Source organism: Pseudochaenichthys georgianus, chromosome 19, assembly GCF_902827115.2.
Source record: "Pseudochaenichthys georgianus chromosome 19, fPseGeo1.2, whole genome shotgun sequence".
Taxonomy (NCBI): domain Eukaryota; kingdom Metazoa; phylum Chordata; class Actinopteri; order Perciformes; family Channichthyidae; genus Pseudochaenichthys; species Pseudochaenichthys georgianus.
Genome location: NC_047521.1, coordinates 1794413 through 1811169, shown reverse-complemented (window position 1 = coordinate 1811169; position 16757 = coordinate 1794413). Strand labels below are relative to the sequence as shown.

At 40.6% G+C, this 16757-nt stretch overlaps 1 protein-coding gene across 1 annotated transcript; it reads left to right on the top strand.

The window, feature by feature from the left end:
- Nucleotides 1-3415: 3415 nt before the first annotated feature.
- LOC117464843 (NHL repeat-containing protein 3-like) lies at nt 3416-16410 on the top strand. The gene is made up of 3 exons (XM_034107563.2): nt 3416-4433; nt 12180-12382; nt 13762-16410. Exons 1-3 carry the CDS (start codon nt 4175-4177, stop codon nt 14359-14361), a joined length of 1062 nt encoding a protein of 353 aa, XP_033963454.1. The 5' UTR covers nt 3416-4174; the 3' UTR covers nt 14362-16410.
- Nucleotides 16411-16757: the final 347 nt, after the last annotated feature.

Sequence of the window (16757 nt, the reverse complement as noted above, 5' to 3'; positions counted from 1 at the left end):
AAAGTCCGAAATTATACGATTTAAAATAAAAGCAATAACTGTGGCTTGATATTGAGTAAGAACATGTTTTTATGAACCACACAGCTTCCGGTCTTCCACGACCCGACCGGAGAAAAAGACGTGCTGCAGCCTGCAGGCACGAAACACGTTACCAGTAGAAATACATTGATTTTAAAATCGTGCTGTGCAACACGAAAAAAGGGGCAAATCGTGATGGTGAACACGAATCAATAGATTAAAAATCGTGTTGGTGAACACGAAATGCCGTGAGACTGGGTTGGATAGACGCCATCTTGTGCACAGAGCCTATTATGGAGGGTGGAGATTTGGAGTATTTCATCAAAAATAATTGTACTAAACTTCCGCTACAGCAGCAACTAAAAATGAAATCTGACGACAGATCAATACCCACACTGGAGCTGTGTACAGAGGAAAAAAGGAGTGAATCGGACGTAAAACTTTAAATAATATTCATGTGGCCGGACTGGGTCAGTTTCCAGGGCTGAATTTTAGTCCCAGGAATCCTGAAGTCAAGATATGCAGGAATCCTGAAGTCAAATTGAATACCTTTTAAGACCCTTCCATACATTTTAAGACCTCATCGCAACTTCGAGTTCTAACCGGTTACATTGGCGACACACTTTACCTCACATTTACTATATTGATAGCACAACTAAACAGAGTGCAGACAGACTACTGAAGCCTCCTCTCCACATGAACTTCAACCTCTCTGTGAAGGTCAGGTTTAATGCAGCATGCTGCTTTGCTGCTTCTGTACTCTGTGCTCTTTCATTCCAGTAGAACCATCAGAAACCATTAGAAACCAGTATTTGACCAATAAACAAAACAATTGACAAAACTTTGAACTATGAAATATATTAAACTTTGGTGAGCTTCAGCGGTAATGCCATACAGGAGCTCCCTCACAAATACCCAGGGGTTCAATTGGGCTGGGGCTGTCCGGGGCTAAGCCCGGCACAGAGGACGATGCTCTGACGTCATCACCCTCACACATTTGTCATATGTTTACAAAAAACGATATATATGTTAAGACTTTTCTCGTTCTTAATATAGACTATATTTAGGGTCGATATGTGTTGACCTTACTTTAAAATAGCAGATCTCTGTGACCGGATATAGTTTGGCTTAGACCCCGGCCCCACGAGGACGCATACAGTAAAACGCATACGCAAACCCAAAAAAGTCTTCCGTTCACACTAGACTGCTGGAAACGCTGTAGTACATATTCCAGGCCTGTAAGTGGTGCTGCTGCCGCCACAAAATACACCAAAAGCAACGAAGAAGACCCTGGAGCATGGTTGTCATGGTTGCCCTTCTGTTTATTCTCCGCGGTGGACGCCGTGTTCTCCTGCTGTATATCTTTCAGGTAGTCCACCAGCAGATAACCCCCCCCCCCCCACAGAGCGGAGCAAGGCAACCTTTATGGCACGCTATGCATGGGGCCACCTTGAGGGGGTTTCCCGACATGTTGTTTCAGTAAATTAAAGGGTGTTTCATGTTGTCATTGCTGTGGACCTTCTTAATACCTTAGAAAAGGCCGTTTAATACTTTTTAATACTTTTAGCCTTAATTTTCGATAAATTGATTTATCAACTTTTAATACTTTTTAAGACCCCGCGGACACCCTGCCCAGTCCGCCCCTGGCTGAAATGCACACGGAGGAATCGAGGAGGGGTGAGGGAGGAGGGGTGCGGGAGGAGATGAAAGGGAGGATACATGCGAGCAGACTACGCGGAAGTGTTTTCACTACTCGCGTATAAAAGCCCCGCCCCCACCTTCACAGCTGGTCCATTTCAACAGAGGAAAACCTACAACTGGAAGATGAGTGGAAAAGCGTCACATAAATGTATGTATAAGTGCTCATAGCTCCGTGGGAATTATTATGTGCAATTCATTTCTAAAAGGCTTTCACATTACTATAATTATATTTTTATTTAAATCTAGGCTACATTTTACAACAAAACGGAACACAAAAGCAGGACCAACCATCATACATTGAATTCCTTGATTAACAAGAGAAAGATTCATTCATTTAAATAAATATTTAACAATTAATGGGCCGGTTCTAAAGGGTTCTTCAGTTAAGCCTGATGAGAGGGGATACAGCTGTGCACATGTCATCATTAACAGACGTCGTTTAAAAGTGACGTTTGAGTGAACGAGGACATCCCAATAGAGGCTTCTCAATACTCAAATTTCCCCTCCTCGACTCCCCTCCTCGACTCCCCTCCTCGAGACTTAGACCCGCCCACAGGAGATGCGAGCGGAGGACCGAGGAGGGGAACCGAGGAGAGAGGAGGGGAAGCAGCAGACGTTTAAAGAAATGAGAACTCCTCTCCTCTGAGCGGTCATATTAAAGCGACGTCCGTTCATTATGACGTGGCAACAGCTGCATCAGCTGTCGAGTGTTTTGTCATATTTTATAATCTCTGTTAGATCAGCTGAACATTGTTCCCCCACATATTTTATTTGAATTCATTGAGAGTGCGGGATAATGAGACAATAACAGGCTACAGATGCGGACACACACACACAAATATATTTATATAAATATATACAATTTAAAGTATGAGAGCACTCTCATAATAACGTAACACAGTCAGAGACTGGATATACGCCCCCCCCCCCCTCTCTGGTCACTGAAATGGGGAATTGAAATTACGGGCCAAAAGTTGTATTTGCAAGTATTAAAAGTAAGGACATCAAACCAACTGAGACCCGTCTGTCCGCGGCATCTGCGCACTGTACAACACACACCTACACACTGTACAACACACACACCTACACACTGTACAACACACGCACCTACACACTGTACAACACACGCACCTACACACTGTACAACACACGCACCTACACACTGTACAACACACTGTACAACACACGCACCTACACACTGTACAACACACACCTACACACTGTACAACACACACCTACACACTGTACAACACACACCTACATACTGTACCACACACACCTACAGCTGCTAAAGCATAATCAGGCTACAGCCGTTGTGTATTTTATTATGTGAAGCACTAAATGGTTTTAGAAAAATATGGACTCTTTGTAGATATCTACTAAACTAAAGCAAATAAAGAGAGTAGGCCTGTTATACTGAGTGATATATATTTTACACACTGCTCTGCTTTCTGCAGGACCTCACAGCTGTTCTCACTGTAAACATCGCGTTGCGATGAGAGCAGGTTCTCAAATAATATCCAGGGGATGCATGCAGAGCTGTCATTGGCTGAGATAAGTCCGGCCGTGCGTCACGCCTCCACCGTTCCCGGAAATGCATCCGCGGAGGAGCCGTGGAGGAACCATCAGTGTATCCTCGGTTATAGCTCCTCCAGAGAGCCTCCTCGATGCTCGATCCTCGGTCCTCGGTGTGCATTTAGAGAAATGAGACGTCCTTCAAAATGGCGCGCTGAAATTCATTTCCGGGTCACTACCGGAGGACCGAGGAGTCGAGGAGTCGAGGAGGGGAAATTTGAGTATTGAGAAGCCTCTCATGAATACCTGAGGACTCCTCTGTCCTCGCGTCACCTCCTCGTGTCTCTCACTCGCATCTCACCGAGGCGGAGCTAAGACGCAAGGAAGGGAAGCGAGTGAGGGAAAGGAGGAGGTGTATTGGGATCTTCTGAGCTTTCTGCAACGCGTCTCCGACTTCACTTCCTTCTTCCGGTCCGACCAGCCGACGACTCTAAAATTAAAAGCCTTAAATTAAGAAACGAACAAGCACGCATCGGATTGAGCCAACCAGGTCTACATTCCTTTAAGATATATTCACATGTTGGGTCAGACATTTTTCTGGCAACAGAATATGATAAATAAGTCATATGTATCTTGAGAATGTAATGCTTTTATTGTGATACATTAAACGGAAATGCTACTTGTTTTTCACTTGCACACTCTGCTTTGTTTTCGTTTCTGGATAGAGGAAGTTCATTCCATTTAAATCTTTGGATCTGAACTTTAAATAATCGTAACAAACAACATTAAAGCGTTGCTTGAATAGCAGCATACCTCGCCGCTAACGCTACAGTAAAGTGAGTGTTCTCTCTGCGGTGTTTAATCATCCTGTCACACATCGAGCTGTCGTCAGCTGACCAGGAAACTAAAGGTGGAAAAGCAGCCGTTGGCCAAACCACTGATGCTGAATAAGAAGAGAGGCCATACGTGTTTGTTAGCGTCTGGTATGGCTGCGTTAGTGCTGCTCATGGTTGTGCTTTACGGGACCATCGGGCCCCAGCAGGCGAGCGGCTCCATCCTGCGGCCGGGCTACCTGCTCCGGGGCAGCCCGCTGTACCAGCTGGACCTGAGCTGGCCCCGGAAGCCGGAGCTGTTCAGCGGACAGGTGTTCGGGGTGGCGGTCAACCAGAACGCGGGGGTGGTGTATGTGGCGCAGAGAGGTAAATATATTAACTCACAGTCCATTAAGCTGGAGCACATTTCAGGTTGGAAAGTAACTAAGTACTCAAGTATTATACTAAAGTACGTTTTTGACATGTGTGTACTGTACTTGAGTATTTTTTATTTACTCCGATTTATACTTTTACTCCACATTTCAGAGGTGAATATTGTACTTTTGACTCCACTTCGATTATCTCATAGTTACTAGTAGTTACATAAAAACAAATTATATAATAATAAAAAATAAAAATCTTTATTTATATATCACTTTTCAGACAGCAGGTGCAGCTCAAAGTGCTTTACAAAATGGCACACAGCCAAATTCAAACAAACAACAATACATTCCCCTCAGATCACATGTTATGCTGATATAATGTAATGCAGTACTTCCCATAATAAAAAAATACTGTGAGAAGATCCATTCTGCAAAACGAGTATTCTCACATTTGCTTTTATTTAGCTGATAGCTGGAAAGGAACTAAAGCTGTCAGATAAATGTAGAGGAGTACAAGTAGGCTACAATAGTGGCTTCTAAAATGTAGTGGAGTAAAAGTATTAATAGCTTCATTTGAAAATATTCAAGTCAAGTACTTGAGTAAATGTACTTTATTGCATTCCACCACTGCTATTTGCTGTGTTTCTTTCCTCACTGCTATTTCCTTTTTGCCAAATGAAGGGATTATCAGCAGCAACAGTACAGGTGTGTGTGCTGGGTTTTGACCTCCATAAAGGCCTTCTCTATGTGATCATACGGTCACATGTCTAATGGTTTCCATTGCAATTCAAAATGACTGGGCTCCAACCTTACACACACATGCTGTATTGCAGTTACAACTTCTGTCTTACATCTACATCAGTGGTGGAAAGTAACTAAGTACATTTACTCAAGTACTGTACCTAAATCATTTTGTTATACTCTGTTACATTTCAGAGGCAAATATTGTAAATGTTACTAGTATTTCAAGATGTAAAGTTGGTCCACAAAGACAACGTACAACACTAAAATGCTCTTACATGTATAAAAACAGGATCATATATTATACACAATGATCAAATACTGTCAGAAGATCCATTCTGCATAACGAGTACTTTAATTTTTTTAACTTGAAGTTCACTTGGCTGATAACTTAAATACTTTATATTATTCTGAAATGGGTCACTGTGCAGAATGAGTAATTTTACTTTTCGTTCTTTAAGTACATTTTGATGCTAATAATTTTGTACTTTTACCGTAGTAACATTTTGAAATCACAACTTTTGTTTGTAGTGGAGTATTAAATACCATAGTATTTGTACTTTAACTTAAGTAAAGTATTTGCTGAATACTTCTTCAAAAACTGGCAAATCTACATTTTGCTCTATTTGGTGTGTAAAGAATGAAGAAGATCCTGTTTGGTGCTCTTTAGGAACTGAAGGAAAGTTGTTGTATCAGTTCCTTCTGTAGATCAGGAAACACCAGTCCTTGAGCAAACTGCTTCATTTTTTGTACGTAGATAAAATGAGCTGATTAATTCAACTTAATTGTATTATTTTATATCAAGTAAAGTAAGACAAGAGTCTCCTGTATGTAAAGTTACTTGAGAAGTCCATTTAAAACAAACCTATTTGATAATAGATCACACTTTCACTATCTGTTACCTGTTTAAATAGAGAGGCGAAGTCCCTCCCTTTCCGGGGGACCTCCATGGGACCTTATTTCGGAAAAATCATGTATTGAAGTCAATTGAGAGAGAAAGATTATCTTTCGATCCCGTTTGAAATGTGCAACGAATTACACATATGATGTTTGTCAATTTAAAAGATCATTTTGCAAGTCAAACAAATTAAAATGTGTCGTAAAACTGTGAATTAACACATTTTTTTGTGTGAAGCGCTCAATGAACTACAACTCTGGTCCTGCATCACAAACACCAAGATGGCCGTCACGTTAGCACATTTCACCTCTTTCTTTCAGAATGAAGTGAAAAGTATTAAAAGAGGTGAAAATCACTACAAGTCTGGCCATCTTGAGAACTGTACATACACAACAGGGGAGTTAGTCGGTTCCGTAAGAGCCAGCATGCGGACCGGCTTTACAAGGTTTCGGTGAGTAACACGAGTGTAACGTGTAACGTTAATGTGCGCGACTCTGGGATTTGTAGTCTTTCTAGTTGTGTATTTTTCGTAGTCTTATATTTCAACAGTTTTACGACAAACTGTGACTTTTTTGACATGGAAATGATTTTTTAAGATTGACAAACATGTGTAATTCATGGCACAATTCAAACGGGATCGAAAGATACGTTTTCTCTCTCCATTGACTTCAATACATAACTTTTCAGAAATAAGGTCCCATGGGGCGGAAGTAGATGGGCGTGACTTCGCCACTCTATATGGGACAGTGGTGCTTTAGCATGTTTTCTTTGAGAGGATTCATGCAGACCACTGCAACATGTGCAGTTTCTCTGGTTTTGCTATATGTATGTGTTTGAGTAAAAAAACATTTCTTTTATTATCAGGGCTCAACACTAACTTTTAAAAGTGGTTGCCAGGCCATTTTTAGTCACCTTATATTTTAAATAATTAAGATAATATACAGTTATATATCAACTTAATAATGAACATGTGAAACAAAAGAATGTTCAAATGCTTTACAATAAGTAATTAACACAATTATTTGAAACTTAAGTGGAAGTAAACTTGTCCACCCTCAATTGCTGGTATACAAAACGCCAGTATTGCAGCTGTTGTCATGTTCTTCACAGATCCCTCACAAATGAATTGAGCAAGTCACTAGTTTCTTGGTCATCCGTTGTCTCCCTTTCAAAATGTGGGTTTTCTTGACCTTTGTGCTGACCTCCACCATAGATCCACTGGCCCTTCTGCATTGAAGTCTTGGATTGGCCAGACTAATACATTTCTAATGTTAAATAAATGAAAACTATTCACAGTTAAGAATTAGATATGAATTATTAATGCTGTAAATTACCTTTTTATATGTCTAACTATATTTAAAATGTGTTACCTTTTTATAGAAGTGATTATATTTGTATGCCAATATTTTTCTATGGTAAAGTTTCGTTTTGCACTTTTATTTTGGTAGTAATAAGATCGGGACTCTTATTTTGAAGGAACTTTTACCAGAAGTGAATGCACAACGGAGCAGAATGTTTCGCCTCCCAAGACTTTACAAATGTCCTCTTTGCTTTCGTTGGGTTCATCTTGCGCTTTATCAGTTGAATCACTTTGAACATTCGTTTGAGATGTTGACGGGTTGGCCGAACTTTTTACCCCACGGTCAAACAACTTAACTTGCTTCGCCATTTTTTGTAAAACAAACACACGGCGCAGTGCGCACGTGAGTAAACGTGCATTGCTTTCTGGCTCCGTAATCACACCAATGCACGTGCAACTTAAGTATCAAGTTCCGACTGGTCACAACAATAATTAAATATCACTCTTAATTAGGGATGGGTATCGAAAACCGGTACTAAGTCAATACCGGTACCTGATTGCACGGTATCGGTATACCGTTAAGCCGTTGGACAAACGGTGCTGCTATCGGTATATGTGTTACGTCTACTTCCTTAGTTTAACTTTAAACCATTCTGGTTGGTTGGGAACCCTCATCCTGTGTGATGTATCCGGTTTGAGACCCCTCTGATTGGCCACTGTAAATGCCACTCGTCATCTCTCTCAACAGCGCTCTTATTATTGTTGTGAGACTCCCGCAGGCATGGCGGACAGAGCGAAGCGATCGAAGGTCTGGGTGCACTTTAAAAAATGTAGTGGTGATAGTGCAAGGTGCAATCTATGTACTCAATTAAAGGGGGTAATACAAGCAACTTAAAGTGGACCTATCATTCTATATTTGAAACATATATTGTAGGGCCATACCTATATAAAGTATATAAATGTATATATTTTTTTCAAAATACCAAACAGATCCTGCATTTTAGCCATGCTTCATTTCGCTCTATTTGGTCTTTCCAGCCCTGTTTTTGCATGGGAATGATTCTGTGAGCTGCAGCTGACCACGCCCCCCTGCAGGAGAGGGGAGTTGCCAGTTACTTTGGCATTAGGGCAGGGATATCTAGATACTTTCCCAGGTTTGACATAATGAATTGTGCTACTTTTAAAGCAAGCAACGATGTTTTCAAATCTGTAATCAAAAACGCTATCGAAGCAGTTCCTGCCGTTGCTACGTTTGTTCAAACAGTAACAACGGACTATTTTTCTTAGCGGATGCATGTCAATTTAAATCAATACATAAAACTATTTTTTAAATCAATTAAATCATTTTGTAAATCTATAAAAGCATTTCAATTAATATTGGGAGTCATATCGTTACTTTGTTGAGAATGTGGCCGCGAAGCGGAGGGATCTAGATCCCTCCGCTTCGCGTCGGGCTCCTGATCAGCCTGTCGGTGTTCTTTTCCCCATAATGACCGCGTCGCTGCACATTATCCCTTACATATGATTATATAGAGTCATTATTCATTTGTTTTAAAGCAGGAGGCGCAAACGCTTGCCTCGGGGAGGGAGAAAAAGAGGCGGAGAATAAACAGAAGGGCAACCATGCAAGGGAAGTCTTCTTCGCTGCTTTTGTGGCAGACTACAGCGCCACAGGCCTGGCATATGTACTACAGCGTCTCCAGCGCTTTCGAGCAGCAGTGGCCAGCCGTGGCCCAACCTCTCATTCCCCTGATAGGTGGAGAATTGACCAATAGCTGTAGCGCCACCGTCCTGACATCAGGACAGTGTTCAAATCTGGATCAGTCTGTATCAGATCCGTTGCAGCCCCTTTTTTTTTTAGAGATTTGGGTATGGAGAAAAAGAGAGAGGGTTGTATTTTCTGACACTTGGTGAGTTCCCTGGAACACCGGGGACACATATTCATGTATAAAAGACGTACAAAAGTGTATTTTGCATGATAGGTCTCCTTTAATGAAGCATTTGCAAACGAGACACTCATTGAATCTAAAACGGTGCAGTGTATTTGACAGCTAATAGTGCTAGCAGTAGCACGCTAACAATGTCCTCCTCAGTGCAACCTGATACGATTTGCGGGCTGTGTGTAAATGTGACCTGAGCGAAGGCTCGCAGGCAGGTTAGCTGCTGCACACGGGTAATATGTTTTGTTTACCTGAGTAAAGTCTTGCAGGCACATCGCCTTGTCTTTTTTTAGTTTATTAACACTGACAGTGTATTAATGTGAGCTCCGACACCTATAATAATTTTGCCTTTCATTGAATGCTTTTATAAACCAGTTAAACGCACAGATGTCATTGTGAATTGAAAAACTGCATGTAAATGTTGAGGTCAACGTTTCAATGTATGGTTCAGCAATTGTTGGTCGTTTTCTAGGAATTGACATATTTTAAGCTCAAATACTTTGTTCTATGTTTAAACCTTCAGACACGTGTCGACGTGTTTCAGTTCAGCACATCATTTATTTTGTGATGATTTAAAAGTACAATCCAGAATAATATACGTACTCGCCTTTATCTTTTTGCCATCTTAGCCTTTTGACCAATTTCTTCATATCACAGTTTTGCACTGTAGGACAATGTTTTAAGGATCTCTTGTCGAGCTAGGTTGTCAGTTTGAAATGTCTGGATGAAGATGTAACTGATTTACAAATGTTAAAAAACGTTTTTAAAAATGCCTCTTTTCATCCTCTGTCTGACGGAAAACCCCAACAAGAATGGTAGGGCGAGCCAGGCCCCTTTAAGTTATTTATTTGTGTCTGCTTCTGAGAAGCTAATGTATACGTTATACAGTTATTTCTGCAATAAAATTACAATAAAATTACTGTTTAATCTTCATATCTTGTATTCATGTCTATAATTTTGAGCACCAGATTATCGAAAAATACCGATACCGATAAGCAGTACCGGTACCGATAAAATCCTAACGATACCCATCCCTACTCTTAATACAACAAATATTTAACATTTATCTATTTTGGGGTGCACATTTAGCTATTTGCTGTCCTTATTTCTTTATGTTAAAAACGGGTTGCCACTGATGGCAACCAAAGGCCAAGAATTGGTTGACATTTTTTCTGAATGGTTGCCAATGGCAACCTGGCAACCGTTACTGTCGAGCCCTGATTATTATTATTTATTATTACTACTGACACCTAGTTAGTTAGGATGCCACCTGGGCGCCTCCCTAGGGAGGTGTTCCAGGCACGTCCAGCTGGGAAGAGACCAAGGGGTAGACCTAGGACCAGGTGGAGGGACTATATCTCTTCGCTGGCCTGGGAGCGCCTTGGGATCCCCCAGTCAGAGCTGGTTGATGTCGCCAGGGAAAAGAAAGTTTGGGGCTCTCTGCTGGAACTGCTACCCCCGAGACCCGACCACGGATAAGCGGGAGAAGATGGATGGATGGATTACTACTGACAGCATTTATCTGTGTTGGAATTCAACAGACTTTGGAATGGAATGGCTGCCATACATGTAGATTGAGATTTAAGAAACATTTGGAGTGGTCTATTTTTTCCAGAGCTGTAGATTTTCTACACATTAACTATACTTCTGGTTAAGGATTTTAGCCTGGGGCCAAATCAATGATATCTTTCCTTGATAATGCAGAACTCTGACATTTTCCTCAGAATGCTAAAATGTGCTCCGAGAGGTTTTACATATTTTTTTGTGTTAAATTATGCAAACTGATAATTGTGTGCAATAGACTCTTTACGGTATGTGGATGTGTATCAGCCCCAAGCCCATTGGTTCCAGCTGAGATTGTAAAGGATAATTTTACCACATTTAGAAATAAATTGTGTATTTGTTGGGGACTCTTTTTAGCAACAAATAATCCTAATGTTGTGCTCTAGTGCAGTAGTTCTCAACTGGTGGGTCGCTACCAGCGGTAGAACTATTCTTTATACATCCATGGGTACTACTTGATGATTGACAGGTCACAGAACAATGGGGGCTATCCTACCCACAATTCACACAGACAAGTTCACACAGACATGTTCAGCTTCAGAACAAAGTGAAAAACAAACAATGGCATAAAATATTATTAATATGTCGGGTAGTAATATTTTAATTATTTTCTTCTCAGAGTGTACCAGAATGCGTAGTTTATATGTTAGTATTTCTAAAAATCTCATGGGGGAGAATCCCCCCCAGACCATGTGTGCCTTTTTATGTGATACAGTTCAGCTTTGATTCCATCATCTCATTAACCCTTTTTTAAAACCTTCTGTGAAGGGATATAAGGGATATATGCACTGTATTTCACTTTAATTAATATTGTATGCTGAAAAGCGTATATATTACAGCACGGTTTTTTGTTGAATAGATTTGAGTGGTTCAAATTTCGGGTTGCGATTTATTGACAAAGGATAAAGTGGGTGCTGAGGCCTGACCGGTTGAGAACCACTGCTCTAGTGAGTATTAGGGGTTATGCACACGCCACAATAAACAAACAAAATAAATTATTTGATTTCCAGCATACTTTCTAACATTTCTTACTGCTGACTCATTGCCTTGTAAAAATTGAGAAGCAAATAATAGGAACTTAAACTCGTTCTTAATAATCGCTTGTGTACAAAGCATTTGGTCTCACACACAGAAGATTAACAATAAAGTTGGCTTTGATTTGTAAATGATATGTACATTATTTCCCCTCTGTGGGACTAATAAAGGTATTCTGATCACATGATTAAATAACGATGCATAAAGGGTGCATCACTAGAAACCTGATGATTGTTTGATTTGAGCTTTAATGCTGACTTGCTTGGCCTTCAGGTGCCGATGTGCCCAAGGTGCTGGTGTTCTCCACAGAGGGGGAGTTCCTCATGTCCTGGAACACAACCACCCTGGAGATGCCACATGGTATATTCCTAGCTGACGCGGCCTCAGCCAACCCCAGGGTGTGGATCACAGATGTGGGGAACGGCCCGTACGGCCACAGCGTCAAACAGTACTCCCCGTCTGGGAAGCTCCTGCAGGTAAAGGCTTTTCCAGGATTATGTTTGTCACTAAAACATCTTTGTTTTGGCTTCCACGAGCTTTTCCATTCAAGTATTTCTTTTGTTATGTAGAATAAAGTGGTGCAGGACTTAGTCCCTGAAATCCTTAAATGAGTTAGCATGTCACCACTTCCTGTTCCCTCGTTTAAGGCCCTGACACACCTATCCGATTTTGGAAGTCAGAGGCAGTCGGGCATTCGCGGCGCCCTACTCAGGTTGGTGTGTCCCGCACCGTGGTTGCTTTACGGCACATTTTCACACCTCCCGCTGAATCGGCCAAAGAAATCACTCTGATTGGCTGTTGCCTCTTTTGAATGACGAATACACACTACCACTGACTGTAAGGATAGTTATTGCCACTCGTCGACTGAAGTCTTTGCGGTGTGTTCGTAGGCGTAGCGGACGTAAAAGTCGGGACGCCTTCGGTACGCGTTCTTTGGTCTCAGGTTGGTGTGTAGCGGCCTTTAGAAGTCATTGAAATAAGGTCTGTGGTTAACACAGGATTGTTTTGTGACATAAAAATATGATATATACGTCACTAAATACCAAACTCATGACTGTCCAAAGCTTATATACCTTAAAAACGGATGCTGCTAAGAAGTGACTAAATGACACTAAATGTAATCCTGCCAACATTAGCTTTAGCTTAGCGGTGGGGATATGCAGCCCTGCAACCGCTGTGTAGTTTGTTTAACGTGTTTTCTGTAATATTCTAAAATCCAGTGGTGTAACTAATATATTTACTCAAGTACACTACTTGGGTACAATTTTTAGATACTAGCACTTGAACTGCTACTTTGTACTTCTACCCCACTACCATTCAGAGGTTAATGGTGTACTTTTACTCCACTACATGTATTTAATACCTTTAGTTACTTCACAGATCTGGATGAATGATGTGAAAAATAAAGTTACATCAGACTTTTGTTCCACCTGGAGTAAATCCACCAGCTACCCTGCAGTATACAAAGTCATTCAAACTAGCTGCACCTTCACCAGCTTTGAGAACACTTTCATGATCAATCATTATAAAACATATCATATATAATATTCTGAAATGGACCAATCTGCACAATCACTACTTTTACTGTTGCTACTTTAACTATATTTTACTTTTGTACTTTTACTTGAGCAACAGAGTATTCATACACTCTGGTACTTCTACTTTTACCTAAGTACAAGATCTGTGTACTTCTCCCACCTCTGCTAAAATCCTATGGAAGGATCCCATTGTTTTTTTCGAGAAAGCCCTTGTGATGCTAACTTCTTCTTTGTCCTACAAAAGTAAATTATCTGTGCACCACTCTCCTGAAAATCTGAATGTATCATGTTGCTGAGTGCTCTCCTCTCACTCTCAGGTACTGGGGGCTCCTGGGAAGGCGGGCTCTGGGATGAACCCCCTCCAGTTCGACCACCCGGCTGAAATCTTCGTCCACCCCTCCGGAGAGATATACATCGTGGATGGTGACGGTGGGATGAACAACCGCCTCATCAAGCTGTCCAAAGACCACGAGGTGATGTGGATGCACGGAGAGAAAGGACAAGGCATGGCTCAGTTCTACATCCCCCACAGCGTCACTGTGGACGACTACCACCGGGTGTGGGTGGCCGACCGGGGCAACAAGAGGATCCAGGTGTTCAACTCCATCACCGGGGAGTGGCTGGGGACCTGGGGGAGCTGCTTCTCCGAGGACGCCCCCTACTCCGTCCGCCTGACCCCAGACAAGAAGTACTTTGTGGTGGTCCAGCTGAACACCAACCAGATCTCGCTGCTGGAGGCTCCCCCCGTGGGTCTGATCGGCCAGTGCAGGGTGGTCAGTGTGATCCAGCTGGCTGAGGAGGTGAAGCCCCACCTGGTGGACCTGGACCTGAAGACGGGGGCTCTGTATGTGGCAGAGATCGGGGCTCAGCAGGCCCAGAAGTTCACCCCCTTCCGTCTGGGGGGGAACTTCCTGTAGTGCCACACTTGAAAGGTCTATAATAAACCAGCTACGCCGATAATAAGCACTATAGATTATTTAAAACGCTACCAAAAATGTCCATGTTGTGTCATTTGCAATCAAGTGATCCATAAATTATTGATTTGTCAGTAAGATAAAACATCTGGGGTTAAGATTTCTAGGGTATCCCCTGACAACCCTATCTCATAGAAACAAAATGTTATTCAACAGAATGTATGAAAGTATAGCTATATGGATACCTTGTTTTAAATATAAATACCTTTTTTTAAACTTGAAAAAGTAGGAAAAGGCTAATTCTGAACACAGCTTTAAATGTTACAACGTATGAATTTTGTTTTCTTTCAATATCCGCTCGTAGCCAAGAAAGAATGATTATTGTTTGTACAATTGTGTTCAGGCAACACAGCACTGAGTAAAGGTTAGATAAAGTGATCATCTTTCATGAAGCTGCAAGAAGCTAACAACAGGAAGCTAACAACAGGAAGCTAACAACAGGAAGCTAACAACAGGAACAAACAAATCTGCTTAAAGTAAGTATTTACTTTGACAGATATAAATATCTGTCAAAGTAAATACTAAAAAGTAGTTTATTTGTTTGTAGCACGAGATTTTGATTCTGAGCATGTTCAATTCCACATTATGATATCAGGCAAACCCTTGAATTAGTATAGATGTCATTTAATGTTATTCAAAGTAACTAAGGAACAATTATTGTCTGTAAGTATTGTAAAAGTACTTATTGTAGAGGGCATGAGTCATTCCAATGATTAGCTAAAACACAAGTTTAAAGTAGAAAAAGAACCTTCTGCTCTAAATGCTGCTCAGTGGGTTCTAGACGATAGATAAGGGTCTCATGTTGTTTATTTGTGATCTGGTATTAAGTGAATGACTTATGGGAATGTTTTTGAAGTTTTGTGCCATTTTTTTTATTTGTATTTCACTGCAGTCACTTTAACTCTTCTGTGCTATTTGCTGGTATATGGCTATTTGAAGACATGTGTATTATTACTCATGTGTACATCAAGTGAATTGTTAAGCATGCTGTTTGATCTGCATTGTTTCTAAATCTCATTGAAGCTCAGAGAAAAAGGATTTAATATTGTAGGTGTATAGTCAATTCTGATGATTAGTGTATGACAGTATAATTCCTGTTTTTACTCTATTGTCATTACTGTTAGAAATATATTGTGATGGCTTGGTTGCTTTTAAAGGAAATGTTGAACTTATTGTCTTTTTAAACCTCCTTTGGTATGTGCAATAATTGAGCTTCAGTGTGTGTCTGTTGTTTTCAGCCCTGGTTTGCTTTTTTTTTACAGTGTACATTTGAATGGTTCCAAATGTACACATTACCTTGAGTTTCCTCCTCCTGAGGAGTACTGCTCGGCCAGTGGAAACAGCTGTGAATGTGTTGTGAGGCTTTGAAGGAGATTTATCAATTCTGATCAAAACAATTCTATGAAAGTGAAATACATCACAGGTCTAAAGTATGATGTCGATGGAGCTTTAAAAAGTAGCTGTTATTTTCAACAGCAGTCTGAAGTATCTCAGACGTTGACTTTAATTAAGCGTATTATGTCAACAGATTTCACATAACTATATTGGGTTAGTTGAAAGCCGTACTATTCATTCTAAAAAGTCTAATAATTAAGTTTGAAAAGGTTCATCTTAATATTATTGCTTTCAACTAACCTAATACATTTATGTGAAATTTGTTGACACAATACATTTAATTAAAGTAAATGTTTCAGTTTGTTCAGTGTATATGGTCTGCAAGGTTTAATTGGTTTTCCTTTTTACAATGAAATTCTGATCCATGCATTTCTCAGCATATACAACTTGCATATCAAATGCATATGGTGTTGGAAAATGCCTGTAAAATCTTTCCCCAATGAAAAGTTGCTGTGTATATACTGTATGGTATGTACTTGTAAATGTGAGATTTTTTTTTTTTTTTATGTCTGTCAATTTTTGTATTTGAGTCATTTAAGTGAACGCTGCAGGGAACGCAAAGGTGAATAATATTTACAATAAAAATGTTTAATCATAGTATCATGCCTTTTTTATTATGAATGTTCAGTACTATGATAGAAATATTAATTTGAGAAAAAGAGCATTTTGTATCCAGTCCTTTCTGATTGTTTTTCAGAGCAAAACTGCCTTAACTGCCTTCAGCTTCGTTTCCATTCACTTATTGCTTTAGAGTACCTATACTACCCAAGGTTACTACTATACAACAACAGTGAGTTGCGAAATATAATAAGGCTTTCTTAAAAGAGTCATTGGTCTGCAGGGCCGGCTCTAGACAATTTGCTGCCCTAGGCGAGGATTTTAGCTGACACCCCCCCCCCCCGGCCAGAGAATCGTATAATAGAAAATATGAAGATCAATAGAGT